The 26,761-nt window shown below is 41.7% G+C and overlaps 1 protein-coding gene across 1 annotated transcript in view; it reads right to left on the bottom strand.

Moving 5' to 3' along the window:
- Positions 1-3,677: 3,677 nt before the first annotated feature.
- Positions 3,678-26,761, bottom strand: part of XK (X-linked Kx blood group) — a 55,685-nt gene continuing 32,601 nt past the window's right edge. The window contains exon 3 of the mRNA XM_043895067.1: positions 3,678-7,528. Coding sequence (XP_043751002.1) covers positions 6,702-7,528 — 827 coding nt within the window. The 3' untranslated portion in view covers positions 3,678-6,701. The remainder of the gene's footprint in view (positions 7,529-26,761) is intronic.

Here is a 26,761-nt window from a genome sequence, read left to right on the forward strand (position 1 = left end):
ACAGTGACACTTTTAATAAGTCTTGTTCTATCACTCACAACAGCATCCTCAAAGGTGTGAAAAACAATTGTACAAATGTGTGCCAGACATCTCTGAGTAGTGTCAAACATCCCTCGTCAGTGGAGAGGAGCGCAATACTTCTGCAATTGGTGGAGGTCTGCAGCTCTCCAGCTGAGCACTGTTGTGCTAAAAAATTCTGCCGCTCTACTTCAGAAGGTCACCTTGTCGGGAGAAGGCCAGAAACACCAGAGCAGCAGTTTCCTCTGCAGTGGACAGGGCGGAGGGGTGAGGCGGGAGGCGGAGGGGGTGGTGATGGTGGTGGGGTGAGGATAGTCCTGTAGCCCCACTCCAAAATAGAATTTCTAAATCCTATTTTGTTTCTTCAGTACCATTGCTCCTGAGAACCTGATTCATTAACTGTCAAATTTAGGTAATTAAAATAGGAAGCTGAGTGATAAGAAATGAAACCAGTATGCATAATGCAGATGTCTATGGAGGAAGATATTCCCAGGGCTCGAGCAAGCAGGCTAATCAGTAACTTCAATCAGGAACTCATCATTTGGAGACAGACAACTAATTCAGGACAGGAGGCAGGGAGGGAGCAGAAGCACAGGCAGAATCTCAAAATCTCTCTGGATGAATCTCTTGTTGGGAGGAGGCAGATGCTGAAACCTCACACAGGGGAGTCTGGGTGAGAAGTTTTTTGAAAAAACCCACTGCAAAGAGATGCTGCTGCATCCTGCTGTATACTCCTCAGGGATGCTCTGGGTACAAGACCCGGCTTAAAACAGCACTGTTTTAGATCTCCTTGGTCTAGATCTCCAGAGCATTTCTAGAGAAATGACCACACAGAGAGACATAAGGCATCCCCTTAGGTAGGCTTCTGCAGTGGACACACACATTCTTAGCAGGTTAGAGGCTTAGTCTGATGGGGTTTCTTGTGCCCCAGGCAAGAAGGGATTGGGAATATTTCTGAATTCCCAGCTCTTTTCATGTCATATGCTGACATGAAGTGCCTTTTTTGAAAAAAGAAAAAAGGCTCAAAACATCACTCATTATAGTGTTTAGAGTTGGTATTTCTGAGCTCTTTCCCAGTTGGAAAGTTGTTCACAGAGAATACAGTCTCCTGGAATGGGGCACCTGGAAAAATGTGGTCATGGAGGAATAATATATACCGTACTTCCCTCACCTGCTTCCAAATCTTTAGAAACTTGGGCCTAAAAACTGTAAAATGAACTATCACAGTGGGACGGGAGCAGGGTATGAACTACATGTTCATGTATTAAGCAGACAACCCTTGATGGTTAAGATGGGGATCCATGAAAAAGCATCACCCATAGTTTGCATATTACAAAGCAGAGACATTACTTTGCCGACAAAAGTTCCTATAGTCAAACCTGTGGTTTTTCCAATAGTCATGTATGGATGTAACAGACCATAAAGAAGGCTGAGTGCTGAAGAACTGATGCTTTCCAACTGTGGTGCTGGAGAAGACTCTTGAGAGTTCCTTGGACTTCAATGTGATCAAGCCTAAAGAAATCAACCCTGAATATTCATTGGAAGGACTGATGCTGAAACTGAAGCTCCAATACTTTGGCCATCTGATGTGAAGAGATGGTTTATTAGAAAAGACCCTGATGCTGGGAAAGATTGAAGGCAAGAGAAGGGAGAAGCAGAGGATGAGATGGTTAGAAAGCATCACCAACTCAATGGACTTGAATTTGAGCAAATTCTGGGAGACAGTGGAGGACAGAGGAGCCTGGTGAGATGCAGTACACGGGGTCACAAAGAGTCAGATGTAACTTACCAACTGAACAACACAGTTTGCCAGTAAACATCCCAAATTTATGCTGTTAAGCTATTAGTACTGATAAAATGCATGTTTTCTTCAAATAGATTTTCAAAGTCTGCTCCAGTTTTCCCAGCTTTCATAGGGAAGTTAAAATTTCATCATAACTTTAAATAAAGAGAACTCATAGAAGAGAACTGAGTAGATTCACATTATTAAGGAAGGTTTCTGGAAACATATGAATTGATTTAATTGTTAAATGGAATATGAACTCTAGATTAGATACCAGTTTCATAATCACATTGAATTTCCAGAATTTGATCACTGTTCTATGGCTAGGTAAGAAAATGACTTTGTTCAGTGTGTAAGAGAATACACAGTGAAGTGTTTAGGAATAAAAGGGAAAAAGAGTGAAAGTAAGAATTATAAAGTAAACATGACAAAATATTAATACATGAAACTGAGTGAAGGATAAAGGAATTCCTTGCACTATTCCTAAGGCTCTTCTATTAGCTTGAAATTATTTCAAAATAAAACATTTACAAATACGATATGAAATAATTTTAGAATGACCTACTTAAACACTACTCTTGTTGCCCTTCTGTTTTCTCAAGGGGTTGACTTAACACCAAGAGATCTCTTCCGAAAGACTTGTCCTATAGCTAAGTCTTTCCAAACTGCAAGGCCACCTTCAGAGGCAAAGAAATGATTGCAACAATCCTTGTCTAGTTCATGCTCCAAAAATGACCCCTTTAATAACTGATTGTTTTGGTTTTTAGATTCCACATATAAGTAAAATAATACAGTATTTATCTTTCTTAAAATAAACAAAAAAAACCCCTCATAGATTTAGAGGGCTTCCCTGGTGGCTCTAGGAGTTGGTGATGGACAGGGAGGCCTGGAGTCCTGCGGTTCATGGGGTCGCAAAGAGTTGGACACGACTGAGCGACTGAACTGAACTGAACTGGTGGCTCAGATGGTAAAAGCGTCTGCCCGCAATGTGGGAGACCTGGGTTCGATCCCTGGGTCAGGAAGAACCCCTGGAGAATGAATGGCAACCCACTCCAGTGCTCTTGCTTGGAAAATTTCATGGATGGAAGAGCCTGGTGGGCTATGGTCCATGGGGTCGCGAAGAGTCGGACACGACTGAGCAACTTCACATAGATATAGATAATAGATTAGTGGTTACCAGTTGGGGGTGGGTGGGTAAAATCCATGGAGGGGATCAAGAGGCACAAATTTCTAGTCCTAAATAAGTCACAGGATACAATAAACAGCATGATGACCAGAGTCAACAATACTGTACTGCATATTTCAAAGTTGCTAAGAGAGTAAATCTTAAAAACTCATCACAAGAAAAAAGTTTTGTAATTTTGTATGGTGACAGATGATAAGCAGAATTATTGGTTATCATTTTGCAATGTATACAAATACTGAATCATTATACTTGTACATCTGAACCTAATATGTCAAGTATACCTCAATAAAAAAAATAATGCATTTTGACATGTAGAAAAAACCTGATTTTTTTTCTAATCACAGATCATCATTTACAATTTAACTATTTGCTTATGTAACTATTAAGTCACTCATTTGATATCTTATATTTCTGGATCAGTATACCACTTATGTTTGAGCAGAGTTTTAGGATTTAGCAGTGTAGCTTTAAAAAATGGGATAAAGGTTTATAAAACAATCAGAGGAATTTTATGGGCTGTTGGTGTCTTGCCAGGCAGAGTACTAACACTCAAATTTCTCATCCTACAAACAAAATTTCCAGATGAGATTACAAAATCATAATTAATCACAAAAAAACCAGTTTCAATTTTGTTTCTAAAATAGTCCCTGAAGTAAAAAAGTCATGCAAGGACTCTAAGGAATGAAAAGCAAGGAGAAATTGAAAAATTAATTTATTATATGAAGAAACATAAACAATATTTATTAGAGTGAATGGCTGCTGAGAAGCAGCCTGCAAAAGCTCTCATCCACAATGTACAGGCTGAGAAGTACTGATACATACACTCATAACCATAGCACTAATGTTCTAAGGAGGCTTCCAAGGAAATGTTGCATTTGACAATCAATTTTAAAGTTTATTTTTCCCATTTACAAGGCTGAAAAGATTATATCCACATTCAGTTAAAGTCTAGCAGGATCAGGCATTCAAATTGTAAAGCAAAATTAACAAAAGATGCTGTTATATCCTTTATAAAACATGACAGATACAAAAATGATAAGCTCATCTTCTATCAAAAGCAATTTCTCAAATTTCAGTGGGTCTTTTTCCTCCAAGTACTATATGCTTGAGTGCTAATTTTTTAAGTAACTGATGGTAAGGGAAAGAACAACTGCTGAGTTCTCTCCAAGAGTAAAGACCATTTACACTTGTCCTTCCATAAGGTCAAAGGCCGACATATTCCCTGAAGACACTCATGTGAATGATGTTACTTGTTTCTTTTCTAACAGTAAAACAAAAACAATAACCTGTTTCGGGATTTGAGTAACTATAAAAACAACTTCTTTAAACATGCATGGCACTTTAAAAACATTTTCAAAGCATTTTCACAGCTATTATTTAAATTTGTTCTGCTGACAACCTTGTGAGGTAGGCGGGACAAGAATATCATGCAAATCTGATGGGTGAGGAAACTGAGGCAGAGAGCAAGTAAGTAATTTGCTGTGTTATCAAGTTGATGCCAACCTCTATACTGCACTGTCTCCAGGAATGAAGAAAGTCTAAACATGTTTCATGACCTTGTTTCAATATATTTGGAGGAAATACTTCACTTCCATCCAGTCAAATGATAGTGACTCAGTTGGTGCATCTCTTATGACAAGTTAAGGCATGTAATTAATTAGACAAAGCACTGAGAGTTTTAAAAATTGGAGTTATAACTGAAAAAGACGTTCTAACTCTCAAGATAGGAGGAGATTTGCTGGTCTGTTTGTCTTTAGGGTAACCTAGTTCTGTATAATTTTGCTTTTTCAGAGGTATAATATAAATTATTAAAAAAAAATTTCTCAGTTCACTAGGATTTAAATTTTTGCCATGAAAAAAACAGTGGTTTCTTTCCCCAAAGTGACTAGATGTATATGGTCCCAAAGTGGGGGTATCTGCATATGAAGAGTTAAAGATAACAAAATGTCCAATTTAGTTACCAAACCTTATAAATATCCTTATAAATGTGGCTTAAAATTGGGCTTTGGGAGTGTGACAGACCATCACTGTTAGTTTGATTTGGGGTCACTCAATATGCTTGCCTACATGCTACATTAAAATGATTTTAAATGTATTTGAAGGCCCAGATTTTGTAATGGTTCTTGAGACAGGCTTCCAAATGAAGGCTGGGGAAGTGCCAGTCTCTCCATCCTGGTCTAATTCTGACCACAACTCCTGCACAAACTCACCATTTTAACCTGTTCCCTGACAAACTAGCTATTAGAAACTGGATGGTTCAGAAAGTTCAGCCATTAGGGTCCTAAGACTGTCAACCCTGACTGGCCTGCAATGTCCAGCTTTGCCAGTGACAGGTCACCTGCTCCCAGATATTTCATTATCAAGGTTTTTATGGTAGAAATCATGGCACTAGATCCAGGCATTTTCCCTGGACAACTGAGGAGATTCTACAGATCCTTTTATGAAAGAAACAGGGTTCCAAATTAAAGGAGAAATTATACTGAAGATAGGAGAGTATAAGAGGATAAAATTGAAGTTCTTATTCAAATTAACTCATAATCGTACCAAATCAAGGTACATTCAGTTAAAGATAAAAATCTTCTGGTCATGCCATCTCTTTGTAAAATTTAAGTTTCTGAAGTCTGTATCTAACTGAAGGGGGGGAACTCTGCTCCTTCAAATAATGAAAATTAAAATGCCCTATATACCTGTGCTAGGTGAGAAATCTCTATGGAGTTTTCTAGAAGAACTTAAGTTAACCAAGGTAACTTTTGTCTGAAACTTTCCTGACAGGCAAGGAAGAGGTGGAATAAAGACTTGAGTTTTATTTTCTTCTTTCTTAAGACAAATCCTAGCCAATTCTACTAGGAATTTCCAAAACTGTAGGACGGGACTGAATCTTGAAGAGGTTAAGCCTACCTTCTAGCAGATTCACATCTTCAACCATCACAAGAAGGTAAGAATTCTGCTTATAAAAGCCAAAATCATTTTGATATTTTAACAACCCCTTTGATCCAGAGTTTCTCCAACATATTGAAGGAACACAACTTTTCTAAAACTCTACAGCTTCCGTAACCAAACTGAGAATTTAATTTTGCATCCATGGATTCTTAAGAATACAGTATGCAAATCCAGACTTTTGAGTCAATGAGAAATAGGAGGCCAAGGTTGCTACTGTTGGTTATGTACAAAGAGCCCTAATGAGATGAAAATGGAACATTTGTCTATTCAAAAATCAAACTGAATAGCCTTCTCTGAGAACTCTGACAGGAATGATGTGGCTGATGGCAAAAAACCCCAGTGACCATTTCTGGTCATCAGACAGCTCTTAGGTGAGAACTCTTCTCAGGGATAATAAAACATTAGGCTAACTAAACCAGCAGTCCAGAAAACTAGAACGCAAGAAATCCCCTGTCCTCATTCTAAGTGACGGCTCTCAATAGCCAACTCAGATATCATGGGTACTTTGTCAATGACAAGGCCAGTGACATATGGGAGAACATGGTCAACTGTGAATGGTGGTGCTTTAGGCTGCTGCTGCAACACTCACGGGTTCCCCTGACTTCTCTCCACGGTTCCCACTCATCTGCCCAAGAGCTCTCTAAAGGGAGCAACTCACAAGGAGCTGAGAGCTAAATTCCTGCTTTGTTAATTGTGCAGGGCCCATCAGTTGCATGAAGAACAGGGATCAACCCAGCAAACACTACATCTGGGCCTCAAGAGACTCAGGTCCCATTAGGCAGAAGAGAGCTCATCAGTATTCAAGATCTGGCTGGGCATGGAACTTATTTTACTGCTAGAAGGGGTCTCCTCTCTGTCTGCGGGTGACCTTAGGTCTGTCTTTTCTGCAGACTCGCAGGATTCCTGCCGCCTGCGGTGACAGCAGGCACACTTTAACCACTCCTGAAAGCTTTCAGAAGCACTGGAGGAAAAGAGCTTTTTGCAAGGGTGGAAGAACTGATAGAACACAACCATGAACAGAACGGCTGTGCAGTACCCAATGAGCAACTGCAACATCAGCAGGGGTGCGCACACATACATATAGATGTCAGTCTTGTAAAGATACCACATGAGGAGGAGGAAGGCGTTCTCGATGAACCTCACCATGTAGTACACCAGGAGCCGGTACCAGTTCTGAGACTTGCTGATGAGGTCGGGGTTGTTGATTTTCAGCTGCACCGCCGACCAGCAGAACATGTTGATCCCGGCGTAGAGGAGGGTGAGGAAGCACAGCACAATGGTGGTGCCCAGCCGACTGAAGGCCTTCTCAAAGTTCTCAGGGAAGGGGGAGCCACTGCACCAGAAGAGGATCCAGGGGTAGAAGAGGAAGCCGAGGAAGTTGATGAGTATGTCTATGACCACCCAGGCCTTCAGGACAGAGGTAAAGAGGACCAGGACAATGACTCGGGTGACAATCTCAAAGCTCCTCCAGAGGAAGATACAGACATAGGCCAGGGGCTTCACCTTGACATCATATTCATCATATTTGATCTTGATGGCTAGGATGTTACAGCGCAAGGCTCCGTACACAATGGACAATAGGGAGAGGACCATGAATATACCTGAGGAGAGAAGAGAAAGAGTGCTCTCAAGTCTCACCTCCACCAAGAATCCTCCTGTGGCAGCCATGGTCACTCCCTTACCCACATTCCTTGGACCCTTCTGTTTTATGTGCACAGGTAGACTTCTGGCTGTCAGGGTCACTTACTGTGCCTGAGGGCTTTTTTTCAGGGTTGCAGAAGTCTGCTGTGCCCAGGTGCCAGGCGGGCAGAAGTGCCCCGGAATTAATACCCCTGGGAGAACCCTTCAATACCCCAACCCTAGCCCTGAGAAGAGCTGGAATATAACAAACCAAATTTCCCTACCCTTTGGGTAGAATAACTCGGAGGTGTGTGTTCTGTACTCTTGAGGTTGGCCAAAAAGTTCCTTTGTGTTTTTCCATAGCATTTTAAGGAAACACCAAGTGAACTTTCTGGCTAACTCAGTATTTATCAATCAGTGCTTCCTCACAGGATTATTTTCTAGTCACCCACAGAAACTGTTGTCTAATAATGCTCCTTTTATTGGCCACTTTCTCTTCCCTGTCTCACTACCCTTCTCCCATGGTTCTTACACCTTCCTCTAGAAAGACCTGTGCTCAGATTCCTTGTCTTGGTCTACTTCACGGTCAACTGAAACTAAAACACCTTTGGACCCCATCTTGCTCTGTCTGAATATGGAGAGTCCTTTACACGATCCCCAAGAAAAAGAAATACAAAAAGGCAAAATGGTTGTCTGAGGAGGCCTTACAGTAGCTGAGAAAAGAAGAGAAGTGAAAGGCAAAGGAAAAAAGGAAAGATATACCCATTTGAATGCAGAGTTCCAAAGAATAGCAAGGAGAGATAAGAAAGCCTTCCTCAGTGATCAATGCAAAGAAATAGAGGAAAACAATAGAATGGGAAAGACTAGAGATCTCTTCAAGAAAATTAGAGATACCAAGAGAACATTTCATGCAAAGATGGGTACAATAAAGGACAGAAACAGTATGGACCTAACAGAAGCAGAAGATATTAAGAAGAGGTGGCAAAAATACACAGAGTTAGTTCAGTCACTCAGTCATGTCCAACTCTTTGCGACCCCATGAACTGCAGCATGCCAGGCCTCCCTGTCCATCACCAACTCCTGGAGTTGACTCAAACTAATGTCCATTGAGTCGGTGTTGCCATCCAGTCATCTCATCCTCTATCGTCCTCCCTCCCAGCATCAGGGTCTTTTCCAATGAGTCAACTCTTCGCATGAGGTGGCCAAAGTATTGGAGTTTCAGCTTCAGCATCAGTCCTTTCAATGAACACCCAGGACTGATCTCCTTTAGGATGGACTGGCTGGATCTCCTTGCAGTCCAAGGGACTCTCAAGAGTCTTCTCCAACACCACAGTTCAAAAGCATCAATTCTTTGGTGCTCAGCTTTCTTTATAGTCCAACTCTCACATCCATACATGACCACTGGAAAAACCATAGCCTTGACTAGACGGACCTTTGTTAGCAAAGTAATGTCTCTGCTTTCTAATATGCTATCTAGGTTGGTCATAACTTTCCTTCCAAGGAGTAAGCGTCTTTTAATTTCATGGCTGCAATCACCATCTGCAGTGATTTTGAAGCCCAAAAAGATAGTCTGACACTGCTTCCACCGTCAGTGGAAGAACTATACAAAAAAGATCTTCATGACCCAGATCACCACGATGGTGTGATCACTCACCTAGAGCTAGACATCCTGGAGTGTGAAGTCAAGTGGGTGTTAGGAAGCATCACTACAAACAAAGCTAGTGGAGGTGATGGAATTCCAGTTAAGCTATTTCAAATCCTAAAAGATGATGCTGTGAAAGTTCTGCACTCAATATGCCAGCAAATTTGGAAAACCCAACAGTGGCCACAGGACTGGAAAAGGTCAGTTTTCATTCCAATCCCAAAGAAAGGCAATACCAAGGAATGTTCAAACTACCACACAACTGCACTCATCTCACATGCTAGGAAAGTAATGCTCAAAATTCTCCAAGCTAAGCTTCAATATTATGTGAACTGAGAACTTCCAGATGTTCAGGTTGGATTTAGAAAAGGCAAAGGAACCAGAGATCAAATTGTCAACATCCATTGGATTATAGAAAAAGCAAGAGAGTTCCAGGAAAACATCTACTACTGCTTCACTGACTACACTAAAGCCTTTGAGTGTGTGGATCACAACAAACTCTGGAAAATTCTTCAGGAGATGGGAATACCAGATCACCTTACCTGCCTCCTGAGAAATCTGTATGCAGGTCAAGAAGCAACAGTTAGAACCAGACATGGAACAACGGACTGGTTCCAAATTGGGAAAGGAGTACGTCAAGGCTGTATATTGTCACCCTGTTTATTTTACTTATATGCAGAGTACATCATGCGAAATGCTGGCAAGGATGAAGCACAAGCTGGAATCAAGACTGCAGGGAGAAATGTATGCAGATGACACCACCCTTATGGCAGATAGTGAAGAGGAACTAAAGAGCCTCTTGATGAAAGTGAAAGAGGAAAAAAAAAAAAGAAAAAGAAAGTGAAAGAGGAGAGTGAAAAAGCTTGCTTAAAACTTAATATTAAAAAACCAAAGATCATGGCATCTGGTCCCGTCACTTCATGGCAAATAGATGGGGAAACAATGGAAACAGTGAGGGACTTTATTTTATTGGGCTCCAAAATCACTGGAGATGGTAACTGTAGCCATGAAATTAAGAGATGCTTGCTCCTTGAAAGAAAAGCTATGACCAACGTAGAGAGCATACTAAAAAACAGAGACATTACTTTGCTGACAAAGGTCCATCTAGTCAAAGCTAGGGTTTTTGCAGTAGTCAGGTATGGATGTAAGAGTTGGACCATAAAGAAAGCTGAGCACTGAAGAATGGATGCTTTTGAACTGTGGTGTTGGAGAAGACTCTTGAGAGTCCCTTGGACTGCAAGGAGATCAAACCAGTCCATCCTAAAGGAAATCAGTCCTGAATATTCATTGGAAGGACTGATGCTGAGGCTGAAGCACCAATACTTTGGCCACCTGATGCGAAGAGCTGACTCATTTGAAAAGACCTTGATGCTGCGAAAGATTGAAGGCAGGAGAAGGGGATGACAGAGGATGAGATGGTTTGATGGCATCACTGACCCGATGGACATGAGTTTGAGCAAGCTCCGGGAGTTGGTGATGGACAGGGAAGCCTGGTGTGCTGCGTGCAGTCCATGGGGTCACAGAGATGGACACGACCGAGCAACTGAACTGAAATTTACATGGTGTGTTTTGTTTCCTCGATCAACTTATAAGCTCCTGAGGAGTCAAGAGTGACCCGGTTAGCTATTTCTTCTTGAGAACCTCAACATATACCAGTGTAGAAACCAAAACAGAGAACATGCCATAATATACTGCTCATAAGTTCCTCTCTATCTGTAAGATCTTTCACGTATATATACTGACTATAGATTGCTCACTTTTCTTTGGTCTTCAGTTATTTTCTTAAATTCTGTACATTGCTAAAGAAGTGAGGACCTCACTGTTGCCGAGAATCTGTCTGTCTTATGCTAAAAGGCCTTAATATTTCAAGAAATCTCAACCCTACTTATTTATTTCTTAAAATGACTTATGGCTAATGGGTTTACCCAGTTTATATAGAGCAGGGGTATGTTGGGGGTGGGGTCAAGGTTTGGCTCATTGAATGGACCATGGTACTATGTTTGAGAGCACCACACTGCTGGCTGTGAGTTCTATTATCTTAAAAATGTAGCGCTAACCCATGAGCACTACATGATGTTGAAGTTGAAACTCCGATGCTTTGGCCACCTGATGCAAACAGCTCATTTCAAAAGACCCTGATGCTGGGAAAGATTGAGGGCAGGAGGAGAAGGGGATGACAGAGGAGGAGATGGTTGGATGGCATCACCGACTCAATGGACATGGGTTTGGGTGAACTCCGGGAGTTGGTGATGGACAGGGAGGCCTGGCGTGCTGCAGGTCATGGGGTCGCAAAGGATCGGACATGACTAAGCGACGAAACTGAACTGAACCCATGACTGTGCGGTCAAAACTGGAATACAGCCACTTACTGTAGGCTGCCACCACCTCCAAATATTGGAGAAGGGAGGGACAGGAGGTGGGGTTTGGAGTTAGGAACCGAGAGTCTCGCTCTGATTTCACTCTGGTCTCTCCACGCCTCACTGGGGAAATGGTAATCTCCTTGGGTTTTGTTTTCTTGCCCACAAAATTGCACTGCTGCTCTGTGTAAACTGGAGCCTCTTAAAATGCAATGTTCCTATAACAAAATTGTCTTTACTTATAATTTAAAATGTGTGGAAATAAAGGGTTCTTTTCCTTAAGTTCTGAATCAATGGTGCTTTGGTAGTTAAATTTCCTGGAAGAAGCTCAGTTTTACTTGAAGCATCAGTTTCTCTCACAGTCTTGTTGCACAGATTTAAATCACTGATATCATTCTCTGGAAAGACTGTCATCTACTGATCAAATTTAAAAGACAGAAATACTATCACAGGAGTATACTGGGAAGTAATTATACTGAGTTATTTTTCCTGAGAGGTTAGTTCAATGGAGCATTATAAAGCAGTATATACTGCTGATACACTTTTTGTTTTTATTGAAGTAGAGTTGATTTACAATGTTTATTAATCTCTGCCGTACAGCAAAGTGACTCGGTTGTACATATACATACATTCTTATATTCTTTTCATCATGGTTTATCCCAGGTGATATACTCTTATATGTGCTTGTGCTCAGTCACTAAGTTGTGTCCAACTTTTTGCGATCCCATGGGCTGTAGCCCACCAGGTTCCTTTGTCCATGGGATTTCCCAGACAAGAATACTGGAGCGGGTTGCCATTTCCTCCTCCATGGGATCTTCCCAACCCAGGGATGGAACTGCATCTCCTGCATTGGCCAGCTGATTCTTTACCACTGTGCCACCTGGGAAGTCCATACTTTTATATGTGTGGTTACAAATTTCTACAGATCTTAAGAATCTAGTATTGGATCCATTTCTTTTAGTCCTTATGTTTTTTCCACTATAAGAAAAATAACATCAAATGTAGAAGATGAGCTATGCATAAATTATCATGTTAATTATATATTCAGATACATATAGTATTTACATTGTTATATTTATGGTTACTTACTATTACTTAAAATTACTTACTATTTTTAACAATGCAATGACCCAAACAATTTTTTAAGCATATATCCATTTTTCTCTGGTTAGGTCAATTATTTCCAAATGACATCTTTTTCTCTATCAAGAGAGTTAGCCAATTATCACCCAATTGGTGATTTGTAGCATTTAACCACTGAAGCCTTCTGAGAATGCAAGAAAATTACCTTGAAAGCACTGCCTTCAACCATCATTCCTACTGTTGGGTGCTCCCTTCAAAATGTCACTGATAGAAAGGTGCTCAGGAAGAGAGGTATACTTGGGAGACAAGGACCCTGTACAAAATGAGTGGAATGTACATTTCTATCTCTAGATTTAAGTGGTTATCTAATGAATGGCTAGGATGATATTCATGCAAATACCTACTTATTCAGACTTAAATGGGGAAACATTCCTGACATCACTTCCCAACCTTCTCTTCCCAGAGTCAACACAAAACGGGGTCAGTTGGAGGTCCCGCTCATTTATGTGGCACTTCATAGAAGCCTAATATCCCCTAATAATCTTACTCTCATTTCCGATGAGTGTGGGGAGGGGTCAGGGGGGCATTCTACTGTTTCTATTTTTTATTAGAAGGCAAGACATCACTTGAGGTAAAGCTAAAAGGGAGGTTGTGGCAATATTCCAAATAGTTGCCACACTTACAAAGCTTCTTCCCACTCAATTCCGGCCAAATGAACTCTTCCAAATAAAGTCTTCCTATTTCACAGAGAAATTCATTGTTATTAGGAATGAATTTTCTCATTTCCTGACTTGACACCAAAACCTTAATCTCTCTGTTAAGTGATGGAGAACATTTTATTCCTCAGGATTCCTCTTAGGAGGGGAATTCTATTTGTAGGACAAGGTCAGCAGTTTTTCTGTGGCTTTGGAGAGAGAACCGAGGCTGTTCCCAAGATGGAGACCCACTGGGAAGTGTGTGTTCTCTGTAAAGTGACTACTCTCCACTGGATCTTCAGTAAAATGACCGAATTCACAAAATGCTTGGGTGGAATAGATTTTTCAAAAAATAGCTAATGACTTCAAGGCAGGAAGTGAAACAATCCGAAGGGGTACAGTACACAGTGGCAGAGGGAAACTGGAGGACTTAGAACAAGAAGCTTCTGGAAATGGAAATCTCAACCAGATTCTGAGAGGCTGTGACTTTTGCCTCTTTTGCTCTTCCCTCAGTAGACAATGTGTCTTTCTTACTATTCAGAGCCAGGATCTCCACCTGTACTGTACTCCATCACTTGCCTTCTCCAAAATCTTACTCAATTATGATCTTTCTCTTCTAAATTTTCAACTGCTCATAGACATCATGGATACCTTTATGTCATCACTTGGTACCTTGGGTTTAGTGCAAGCTCTTAGAGGAAGCCACTGTTTCATACAGATTTTTACTACCAGCACCTAGCATAGTGACTGGCACAAAGTTGGTAACTGATACATGTATGTTGAATAAATGAATGAATTGAAAACTGTATAATCCATGCTGCTGCTGCTGCTAAGTTGCTTCAATTGTGTCCGGCTCTGTATGACCCCATAGACGGCAGCCCACCAGGCTCCCCCGTCCCCGGGATTCTCCAGGCAAGAACACTAAAAAAAAAAACCCCTGAACAAGGAATTGAAGCTCTAAACCTCTCACAGATGCAATTTAAGTGAGAACTCCTAAAGCCCCTTCCCAGAGGGTGACTTCTGGGGTTATAGGCTTCCTATGCAAATATATCTGCTTTATGTGCCTTTCTCAATCGTGAAGTTGCACCTGTTTCCAACACTTCCAGAAAAGTAGGATCCAAATCAGAAAAAGTCTTTGAGATCTAAGTTTAGACTCTAAAGAATCTCTTTTAGGTACATGAGAGACTTGCAAAACAAGGTTAGGAACAGAGCGATTTCTGATCCCAGGAAGAACTAAGGAAGCTAAGTACTGCTTCAGGATGTGGGGCCCAACCAGGATTAAGACAAGTCTGGATTATCTCAGCAGTGGTATCACCCTGGTCAGTTATACAGATCACTGTTCTTGCTGGAACCCATGGCCTACTCTTACTGGAGTTATTTTTGACCACTTATAGGACCCTGTGTTCTGCTTTAACTCCACCCCAGACCCTGACAACTACAAATTGTTAATGAAAAGATTGAAAATGAGCGAGATCATCATCACTTTGAGCTCACACCTATATCTGCCACTTTCCCTCTCCAGCTGCTATCACAAATATTGCTTTGGTCCTTTATCGGAACAGCTTCATTGAGACATAATTTACATACCATACGATTCACAATTTAAACTGTATAATTCACTGCTTCTTTAAAAGTAGATTCACAGATATGTGCACCTGTCATCAGAGTCACTTTTAGTATGTTTTCATCACTTCAAAAAGAAATCCTGTACCCTTTAACTCTCATTCCTCTATCCCTTCCCCCACCCAGTCATGAACAACCACTAACTACTTTCTGTCTCTATAGATTTCCCCATTCTGGACTTCCATATGAATAAAATCATGTAATGTGTGGTCTTTTGTGACTCGTTTCTTTCACTTAACATAACATTTTCAACATCCATCTATATTGTAACATGCCTCAGTCCTTCATTCATTTCATGGTCAAATAATATTCCATTGTATGGATATACTACATTTTGTTTATCCATTCATCAGTTGATAAAAATTTGGGTTGTTTCCACCTTCTGGCTATTGTGAAGAGTGCTGCTCCAAACATTTGCATATGAACATGTTTTTACTTGGGTCTATAGGAGTAGAACTGCCCAGTCATATGGTAACTTTATGTTTAATTATTTGAGGAATGGCCAGACTGTATTCTAAAGTGATTGAACCATTTTACATTCCCACCAGCAGTGTATGAAGGTTATAATTCCTCCATACACTCACTAATGTTTGCTATTATTACTAACTTAAATTTTTATCATTAACTTTTTGATTTTAGTCATGCCAGTGGGTGTGAAGTGGTAACCTTTTCTGATTTCAGTTTCCATTTTCCTAATGACTAATGATATAGAGTATCTTTTCGTGATACCATAAGAATTGATGCTTTTGAATTGTGGTGCTGGAGAAGACTCTTGAGAATCCCTAGGACAGCAAGGAGATCAAACCAGTCAACCTTAAAGGAAATCAACCCTGAATATTCATTGGAAGGACTGATACTGAGGCTGAAGCTCCAATACTTTGGCCATCTGATATGAAGAGCTGACTCGTTGGAAAAGACCCTGATGCTGGGAAAGACTGAGGGCAGGAGAACGGGGTGACAGAGGAAGAGATGGTTGGAAGACATCATAGACTCAATGGACATGAGTTTGAGCAAACTCTGGGAGATAGAGAAAGACAGGGAAGCCTGGCATGTTGCAGTCCAAGGGGTTGCAAAGGCTCAGACATAACTTTGCGACTGAACAACAGTCTTTTCATGTGCTTATTGGCATTTGCATATCTTCCTTACTTGCTTTGGTTCTTAGCTATAGCACAAACTCATAATAATTTCACACTGTCTCATATGTATCCCCAAAACTCTGCCAGAATTCAAAGGCCAGTTTTGCACAGACTGACTTAAGAACAATATATTAGCTTTATCAACAGCTGTCAATGAGCATTTAAAATGAAAAAAAAAGTATAATTTGATCTTATCATGTTTTTAAAATTCCCTTTAAAATGCATTAAAAAGCAAAAAATAGAATTTCCATGCTGGCAATGGCAGATTAGTTTGTTCTGGTCCAATGTTTCTGCCAAGAACAACTGTACAAACACCTGTTCAAAGGCATCAGAGATCTACCAAAGCCCTCAGTACTTTGGAGCTAAGATCTTAAAGAAAAGCCCTAAGAGAAAATTCTGAAGCTGCTTTTTCCCCTTGAGACATTTGCCTGTATGATAGCAGTGGTTATACTATTACAGAATCTGAACACAGCTTTCAGCAGTCTCTCAAATCTGGTGAGTGTGGGAGAAATTATAGACATTCTGGCTCTACAGTGGTCCTGGATACAACCAAAGCTTTCTGGTGGGAACCCCAAAGACTAGACACTAGGAGTAAGGGTGACCAGAAATAGATAATCCCTCCTAACAGCTGAAGTACAATTTTAACCAACTCAAGTTATGACTGAATCAGTTCAACCTGTATCTAATCCAATATTTGCAACAAACAAAAGTAAAATCTTCCTGGAGAGAGACAGCTCATCCAGAGCTTCAAATTATCTCTATTTTTTACTACAGATATCTGACATTTAGTTAAAAGTACCGCAGCATGCCAACAACAAAAACAAAAGAAATGATCAAAATCCAAGAATTGAAATATACCCATAAGAAATAGAGATTCTGTAATTATCTGACATGGACTTAAAATATTCATAATTAATGTATGTTCAGGAAATTATGACAAGATATAGAATTTATCAGAGACTGGAAACTATTCTAAAAACTAGAAGAGTTGATATGAAATGAAACAAAAATTCTAGAACTGAAAAATAAAATAAGTGCAATTAAGGAATCAACTGTGGCTCTGATATATTAGAAACAGCTATAAAGATAAATAGTACTAAGTAGAAGGCAAATCAGAAGAAAATGGAGAAACAAAAAGCATGAGAGACCTACAGAAAAGTAAAAATGTTGGCGAGAGAGAGAGAAAAGAGAAGAAAAAGAATCGCTCAGAAGCCATACTTAAAGTGATAAAGTCTAAGAATTTTCCCAAACTGCTAAAATATCAAACTAAACTCCAAGTAGGATAAATACGAAGAAAACCTCAATAAGCATACATATCCTGTTAAAATTGCTGAACATCAAAGTCTAAATGAAAACCTTAAAAAGCAGTTAGAAACAAACAAAAGTGAGACAAACTTCAAAGGAGCAACAATAATAACAGCCGGCATCTCAACAGAAATAATGGAAGCAAGAAGACAAAAGAATGGTAACATGAAAGTGGGAAGAAAACAACCACTTAGTTTCCCATATACAGAAGTGAAGGGAAAAGAAAGGTATTTTATGACAAAACAAAAATGAGGGTATTTGTCACTAGCCCTGCTCTGAAGAAAATATTAAAAGTAGCATTTCAGACCAAGTGAAAATGATCCCACATGGAAGCATGGAGAGACATGAAGGTCTGAACAGGGACGGAAAGGATAAATGTGGCTGTTGTTTAGTTTCTCAGTTGTGTCCGACTCTTTGTGACCCTACAGACTGTAGCCCCCCAGGCTCCTCTGTCCATAGGATTTCCCAGGCAAGAATACTGGAGTGGGCTGCCGTTTCCTCCTCCAGGGGATCTTCCTGACCCAAGGATCAAACCCACATCTTCTGCATAGACAGGCAGATTCTTTTTTGCTGAACCATCAGAGAAGCCCCAATAATACAACTCAATTTTCTATAATGACTTGAACAACCACTTCACACATACACACACCCCACGAAATGGTCACTAAAGACATCAAAAGGAAGTTAAGCTCATTAGTCATCAGAAAATGCAAATTCAAACTAAAACGAGACACTACTACACACCCATTGTATTACTGAAAGTAAAAGCAAGTGTTTGTAAGACGTGGGGCAACTGCAATTCTTACACACGGCTTGTGGGAGTGTAAAGTGGTATAACCACTTTTGTAGTTTCGATAGGAGCTAAACACAAGTGTTTCCTGTGGCCAGCAATTCTACCCAAGTACAGATGTAACAGAACTGCATATATATGTATACAAAAAGGCATGTATGAGGATATTTTAGTAGCATTATTTTTAATAATCCCAATCTGAAAATAATCTATTAAGAGAGGAATGTATCATGTGGTATATTCATATAATGGGATACTACACAGCAATGCTAAAAAACAAACTTCTGCTACAAGCCACAACATGGGCAAATCTCATAAATATTATGTTGAATGAAAGATGCTAGACCTGATTCCACTTACATAAAATTTTTACAAAACAGTATAAATGAATCTGTGATGTTAGAAGTCAGATTTCTTTTTTATTTTTTACTTTATATTGGAGAATAGTTGATCTATAATGTTGTGTTAGTTTCAGGTATATGGAAAAATGGTTCACTTATAGATATATATATACACATCTATTCTTTTTGAGATTCTTTTCCCATATAGGTAATTACAGAGTACTGAGTATAATTCTTTGTACTATACAGTAGGTCCTCAGTGATTATCTATTTCATACATAGCAGTGTGCATAACCCCAACCTCCTAATTTATCCCTCCCTGCCTACCTTTCCCCTTTGGTAACCATAAGTTTGTCTTCTTTTTTTTCCCATTTATTTTTATTAGTTAGAGGCTAATTACTTTACAATATTGTAGTGGTTTTGGCCATACATTGACATGAATCAGCCATTGATTTACATGTGTTCCCCATCCCAATCCCCCCTCCCCCCTCCCGCCTCCCTCCCCATCCCATCCCTCTGGGTCTTCCCAGTGCACCAGCCCTGAGCACTTGTCTCATGCATCCAACCTGGGCTGGTGATCTGTTTCACCATAGATAGTATACTTGTTTCAGTGCTGTTCTCTCAGAACATCCCACCCTCACCTTCTCCCACAGAATCTAAAAGTCTGTTCTGTACATCTGTGTCTCTTTTTCTGTTTTGCATATCATAAGTTTGTTTTCTAACTCTGTGAGTCTGTTCCTCTTTTGTAAATAAATTCACCTGTATCATTTTTTAAGATTCCACATATAAGTGATTCCATATGATACTTGTCTTTCTCTGACTTACTTCACTTAGCATGACAATCTCTAGGTCCATCCATGTTGTGCAAATGGTATTATTTCATTCTTTTTTAATGGGTGAATAATATTCCATTGTATTTATGTACTACATATTTATCCATTCATCTGTCAATGGATATTTAGGTTGCTTTCACGTCTTGGCTATTGTAAATGGTGTTGCAGTGAACAGTGGGGTACATGTATCTTTTCAAATTAGAGTTTTCTCCAGATATATGCAAAGGAGTGGGACTGTGGGGTCATATGGTGGCTCTATTTTTAATCATTTAAGGAACCACCATACTGTTCTCCACAGTGGCTGCACCAATTTACATTCCCACCAACCATGAGGGTTCCCCTTTTTCCACACCTATTGCAGAATTTATTGTTTGTAGACTTTTTGATGATGACCATTTTGATTGGTGTGAGCTGAAACCTCCAATAGTTTTGATTAGGATTTCTCTAATAATCAGTGCTGTTGAGCACCTTCTCATGTGCCTGTAGGCCATCTGTATGTCTTCTTTAGAGAAATTTTTATTTAGGTCTTCCGCCCATTTTTTGATTGGGTTGGTTGGTTTTTTGATATAGAGCTGGAAGAGGTGTTTACATATTTGAGAGATTAATCCCTTCTTGGCTGCTTCATTTGCAAATATCTTCTCTCATTCTGTGGGTTGTTTTTTTGTTTTATTTATGGTTTCCTTTGCTATGCAAAAGCTTTTCAGTTTAATTAGGTACCATTTGTTTATTTTTATTACTCTAGGAGGTGGGTCCAAAAAGATATTGCTGCAATTTATGTCAAAGAGTGTTCTGCCTATGTCTTCCTGAGTTTTTTTTTTCCTTTGAGTTTTATACTAGCCATTCTAACATTGGCGTCTTTAATCCATTTTGAGTTTACTTTTGTGTATGGTGTTAGAGAATGTTCTAATTTCATTCTTTCACATGTAGTTATCCAGTTTTCCCAGCACCACATATTGAAGAGGGTACCTTTTCTCCATTGTACATTCATGCCTCCTCTGTCGTAGATTAACTGACCATAGTCCCCTGGGTTTATTTCTGGGTAGAAGTCAGCTTTTTGCCTAGTGGTCACCCTTTGGGAAGAAGGGCTGAAAAGTGACTGAGAAGAGGCAAAGGCAGGCTTCTAGGAGTGCAGATACTCTTGTTTCTTGACCTGCCGAGAGGGGTCATATGTTAGGGGAAGCACACTGACTGAAACCACCCACCCTGGCCAGGCTCTCTAGTAACCATTTGCATGAGCTGTTTTATGACAGGAGGTCCTGGTAAGGAACATGGAACTAATAAGCCACCACCAACTGGAAGAGTTCAGGAAAGGTCAAAAGGAAACACCGTGTGTCCGTCCACCTCCCAGAATCCCTCTCACTAGCATCCATCTTGGTTGAGTGATGCCTGCACCACTAGGAAGGACTCTGAGTCAGAATGATTGGCCAAAGACAACCCAGAAACTAATCCAATCAACATAAAACCCGAGACTTCGAGCCATGTGGCAGAGCAGTTCTGGATTCCAGACTTCGAGCCATGTGGCAGAGCAGTTCTGGATTCCCTTACCCAGCTGCCTTCTTCCAATAAAGTCTCTTGCTTTGTCAGCAAGTGTCTCCTTGGACAATTCTTTTCCGGGTATTAGACGAGAGCCTGCTCTTGGGGCCCTGGAGGGGGCCCACTTCCTACAACAATTGATAACCATGAAGGGACCCCCATTTTTACTGGGGCTGACATCCGGACCGCTCGGGGTACTCCAAGACCAGCTCGCCTGCCAATGGATCTGACCCAGTGGCCGCAACTGGGACCCGTTTGTCCCTGGTCTCCTCGTGATGCAGACAACTGGCCAGAGTGCCCCAACTGGGTAAGGAACAAGAGATTTTGTTGACCCCTTTTATCTCACCCCTCTTTTCAACCTATCCTATCCTATCCCATTTTTTCCTGTCCCCCGGTTCCTGGATACAGGAATGTGGTTGAAGGGCCTCAGCCTGAGCTGAGGATTGGAGACTGATCACCTCCTCTTGGCAGACAATTTGAATTTTGGTTCTGGTAGGGCCGAGTTCCAGTCCTCCCTTCTCTGGAGGACCAGGGAAAAGTCCCATAATGCCTGGGTATCTGCAGGTGGCAGGAGACATCTGTAAGGCCACCTCTTTTCTTCTTTTTCTCTCCCCCGCTCTTAGACCTCTTGTATCTTCCCACTCCTCTCTCAACCTGGCCTCTTTTCCTCTCTTTGAAGACCCAAGGTATTTCTGTTTGCTCTGTCGATACTTGCACCTGAAGTTCTGGGTCTTTGTAAGAGATTTTCTGAAAGGCTACGTTCTCTGCTCCTCATCAATTGGCTTTCTTTTCTTGGAGAGATAATCAGGTGTTAGAAGCCCTCCATCTGGTGCCCTGTTTCTATAAATTCAGCCATCTAACTGAGCATTTGGCTGAATGCTTCCATATGGAAGTGATTGACGGGGTTCAGTATAGTTGCACCTGGTCTTGGGTGAAAAGTAACACCCTAGACATATGTTTAGGGGTTAATTCACCTTTTGGGACCAGTCCTACAGCCCCGTTGATTGTGCTTACTACTGAACATTTCCTTTGGCGCATATACAATCAGGCAATTTGGGACCAGGAGAGAGCTTACAATTTCTCTAGAGTCAGATATAGGGGTCGGAGAAGGCAATGGCACCCCACTCCAGTACTCTTGCCTGGAAAATCCCATGGACGGAGGAGCCTGGTGGGCTGCTGTCCTTGGGGTCACACAGAGTCAGACACGACTGAAGCAACTTAGCATGCATGCATGCCTTGGAGAAGGACATGGCAACCCACTCCAGTGTTCTTGCCTGGAGAATCCCAGGGACGGGGGAGCCTGGTGGGCTGCCGTCTATGGGGTCGCACAGAGTCGGACACGACTGAAGTGACTTAGCAGCAGCAGCAGCAGCAGCAGCAGATATACGGGTATCCACCCCAGTACTGGTCCCCTGGGAACGAGATATAAACTATACTGCTGTTAAAATGGGAAATAAGCCTAGCTTCCCTTTAGACACCCCACTGGGTTGTCTTTTGGCCCACTGGGAGGGATACCAACTGGAAGGGATAAAAAAGAAAAAACTTATCAGATACTGTACTTGATATTGGCCTACTTACTCCCTGGGAGGAGGGGAAAAATGGCCCCAGTAAGGATCACTTGGATTCAACACCATTTTACAGCTCAGTCTATACTGCAAATGTGAAGGTAAATACAAGAGGTTCCCTCTGTCTAGGCCTTTATGGCCCTCTACCAGGATTCTGAAAAAAAGAGAAAATATAAGCTTGAAGACTTTGATAAATGCTCTTTCAAAGTCTTTTGGCAAGGTCTGAAACAGAAGATCTCCTTGACCTTCTCTTGACCCCTTCAGCTCCAGCAGAGAGGTCATGGGGAAAGGAAGTTCAGACACACCAGAAGTCACGAGGCTAGGCCCGGAAGTTATGGGATCTGAAGGGAAGTCACTTAGGGTCTCCTTGGCTCCTCCTCCATATGCCCCGTCCCCCATGGGATTACAATCAGGAAGTAACCTTTGCACTCTACAGAAGGAAAGGTCATCCTCAGACAGAATCTGCCCCCTAAGAGAGGTACCAGATGGGGAGGGGGGAACTATGCACGTTCATGTTCCTTTATCTATGCAAGACATTACCCAATGTAGGGAGCAATTGGGTTCATATTCTGAGAAACCCCCAAAATTTAGGGATTTGAGCATCTTAACCTTAACTTCTCCCTCACCTGGAGGGACATAATGGTCATCCTCACCCAGTGTTGTAATGATGAGGAAAAAGCTAGAATCCTAGATCAGGCTAGAAAAGTGGTTGATGAAAGACAGCATGTGGATATCAATCTGGCCCCTGTGGAAGAGGCAATCCCCTCTACAGAGCCAGATTGGGATCCCAATACAAGGGCAGGAAAGGAATCCTTAAGACACCTCACTACTTGCTTACTACAGGGAATGACCCAGGGTGTCTGAAAGGTCATTAATTATAATAAGATAAAAGAGATTACACAGGGAGAGAATGAAAATCCAGCTCTTTTTTGGGGAAGACTCACAGAAGCCTTTAAAAACTTTACCCAGGCAGATCTAAAAAGTATGGAAGGAAGAGTCCTGTTGGCCCATTCCTTCATAACCCAGGCAGCCCCAGACATAAGGAGAAAATTACAAAAACTAGGAAAAGGACCAGTGATCCAATCTCCAATTTGGTGGAGGAGGCAAATATGGTGTTTTTGAATGGGGACAGGGAGGAGGAAGCAAGAAGGGAGCAAAAGAAGGCCCAAAAGGATAGGAGAATAGAGAGGCAGACCCAGGCCGTGGCCCAACAACAGGCTAAAATCCTGGCCTTGATTCAGCCTGCCACTATGCAAGAGTCACGGGAAGAGCAAGGAAGAAAAAAGGATCTTAAAAATCCACCACAGCTGAGACACACCCAGTGTGCCTACTGCAGAGAGGATAGGCATTGGAAAGGGGAGTGTCTATATCGCCCTTAAGGGAAGGCAATATGGAGACCCCTACACCTGCTTCCTCTGTCCCCCAGTCCCTCCTGGGCGACCGGGACTGATGATGCCCAGTGGCTCAAGAAACCCCCTCGAATGGTGAGATCCAGATCACTCCTCTCGACCCTTGGGTGACTCTACAAATAGAAGGTAAGGATGTGAACTTTCTTTTAGACATGGGGGCTACCTTCTCTGTTCTTCCTTTCCGATTAGGACCTTTAGACTCCCTGACTAAAATGGTGATGGGGGTAGATGGAAAACCCCAAAGCCGAAATTTTACTAAGCCCCTTCATTGTAAGGTGGGCAATTGGCAAGGATCCTACCCCTTCTTAAACATCCCTGGTTGCCCTGCTCCCCTACTGGGGAGAGACCTTCTTTGCTGCCTCCAGACCAGAGTGACTTGGGGAAAGCTAGAAGCTGATAGTTTCCTTTGCCTAGTGTCTGAACATTTGCAGTCAGATGTAGAAAAGGAGGAGTCTGTCCCTTTCTTAGATGAGGTCAATCCCCAGGTGTGGGATGTCTGCAGCCCTGGCCTCACCATAAATGTTCCACCAGTAAAGATTTTCCTGAGGCCAAATGCTCCCTACCCCTGGAAAAGACAATATCTCTTAAAACTAGAAGCTCTTGAGGGTCTTAGACCATTAGTTAACAAATACCGAGATATTGGAATTCTAATCAACTGTGAGTCTCCCTGCAATACTCCAATCTTGTCTGCTAAAAAAACAGATGGATCTTATCAGTTCGTTCAGGATCTAAGAGCAGTTAATGAAGCTGTGGTTCCCATCCACCCCATAGTCCCAAACCTGTATACCCTCCTGTCCAAGTCTCAGGAAATGCTAAGTATTTCTCAGTTTTGGACGTTAAGGATGCTTTCTTTTGCATTCCTTTCCATCCTGAATCCCAAAAACTCTTTGCCTTTGAGTGGCTGGACCTGGGAACAAGGGAAGTCATACAACTTTGCTGGACTTGACTACCACAAGGATTTAGGGGCAGCCCTCATATTTTCGGGACTTCCTTGGGGAAAGAACTAAGGGAATTAACTTTAACAAACAGTAATCTAATACAGTATGTGCATGACTTGCTCATAGCTAGTCCAGATTTTACCAGCTCTCAAATGGATACTATTAAAACTTTAAATTTCCTGTATGAAAAGGGTTATTGAGTATCCCCCAGAAAAGCTCAGATTAGCTTAACCCAAGTAAAATAACTTGGATTTATAATTATGGAAGGAAAAAGAATACTCGATGCCCAGAGGAAATCCCTCATCTTAAATACCCCATGCCCCCAAATGAAAAAACAGCTTAGGGGATTTTTAGGAATGACTGGGTTTTGCAGGATCTGGATTTCTGGTTATGGCAATCTGGCCCAAACCCTAGATGAAAAGTTAAGAGGGAAAGAGGAAGAGCTACTTGACTGGGATGAGATCTGCAAGGTTGCTTTTAATGCCCTAAAAGAGTCTATCACTACAGCCCCAGCTTTAGGTCTCCTGAAACTGGAAAAGCCTTTCAGGCTGTATGTTTCTGAAAGGATAGGAACTGCTCTTGGGATGTTAGGGCAAATGATGGGGCCTGTATGACAACTTGTGGCTTACCCCTCAAAACAACTAGATGAGGTGGCCAGTGAATGGCCCACTTGCCTTCCGGCAGTAGTGGCCACTGCTCTTATGGTTCAAGAGGCATCTAAGCTGACCCTGGATCAGCCCACCATGGTGTATATGCCTCACCAGGTGCAAGCAGTCTTGGAAACTAAAGGAGATAGATGGATGACAGGGGGAAGGATAACCCAATACCAAGCCCTCCTCCTTGACACTCCAGAAATAAAGTTGAGGGTCTGTCAGACTTTAAATCCAGCCACCTTACTGCCAGATCCCCCTACTTCCCCTTTGGATCACCAATGCATGCAAATCATAGATGAGTTATACTCTTCTCACCTGGACCTATCAGAGGCACCTTTAACCAACCCAGAAGAAGAATGGTACACAGATGGCTGTAGTTTTGTAGAAAAAGGAGAGAGGAAAGCAGGATATGCTATGGTGAGCCTAGAAGAAACTAGGGAAAGTGGGTCTCTTCCCCAGACACCTCAGCCCAGAAAGCTGAACTTTTTGCCCTGACAAGAACTCTGGAATTAGGGGAAAGAAAAATGATTAATGTGTATAGGGACTCTAAGTATGCTTTCCTCATCCTGCATGCCCATGCAGCAATTTGGAAGGAAAGAGAGCTGCTCAGTGCCCGAAGCTCTCCTATTAAACACAAAGAGCTCATTCTCAGGCTTCTGGAGGCAGTCAAACTTCCTGCTAAATTAGCTGTCATCCACTGCAATAGTCAGCAAAAGGGGCAAGAAAAGGAGGCCCAGGGAAATAGGAAAGCTGATCAAGAGGCAAGACGAGCTACTAGGGAAGCTACCCCTGCCACTGCTATCTGCCCCCTCTTCCCCAAGGAAACCCTGACTCCAGATTATACCCCAGAGGAACATTCCCGATATGCTGAGCGGGGCTGGGAGATTGGGTCACATGGGTGGTTTCAAACTGGTCAGGCCCAAATAATGCTCCCTGACTCAGGTTTGGAAAATTACTAACTCCTTACATCAAAGTATCCATTTTGGAAGAGATAATCTGGAAACCTTGCTAAAGCCTATTCTCTACCATCCCCCCATTAGCTAAGGTTGTTAGGTCACACAGAATTGTGATACCTAAGAAATAATCAAAAAAACAGACCCTTGCCACCTCCTCTAATTAAACCTGTCCAACATTGAGGATCATGCCCAGGAGAGGACTGGCAGGTAGATTTCACAGCCATTCCAAAGACCCAAGGGTTCTCTTATTTACTAGTCTTTATTGACACGTTCACAGGATGGATTGAAGCATTCCCTACTAGGACAGAGAGAGCTACAGAAGTCTGTAAAGCTCTGCTGAAGGAGACAGTGCCTA

The sequence above is a fragment of the Cervus elaphus genome, chromosome X (assembly GCF_910594005.1).
Source record: "Cervus elaphus chromosome X, mCerEla1.1, whole genome shotgun sequence".
Classification (NCBI taxonomy): Eukaryota; Metazoa; Chordata; class Mammalia; order Artiodactyla; family Cervidae; genus Cervus; species Cervus elaphus.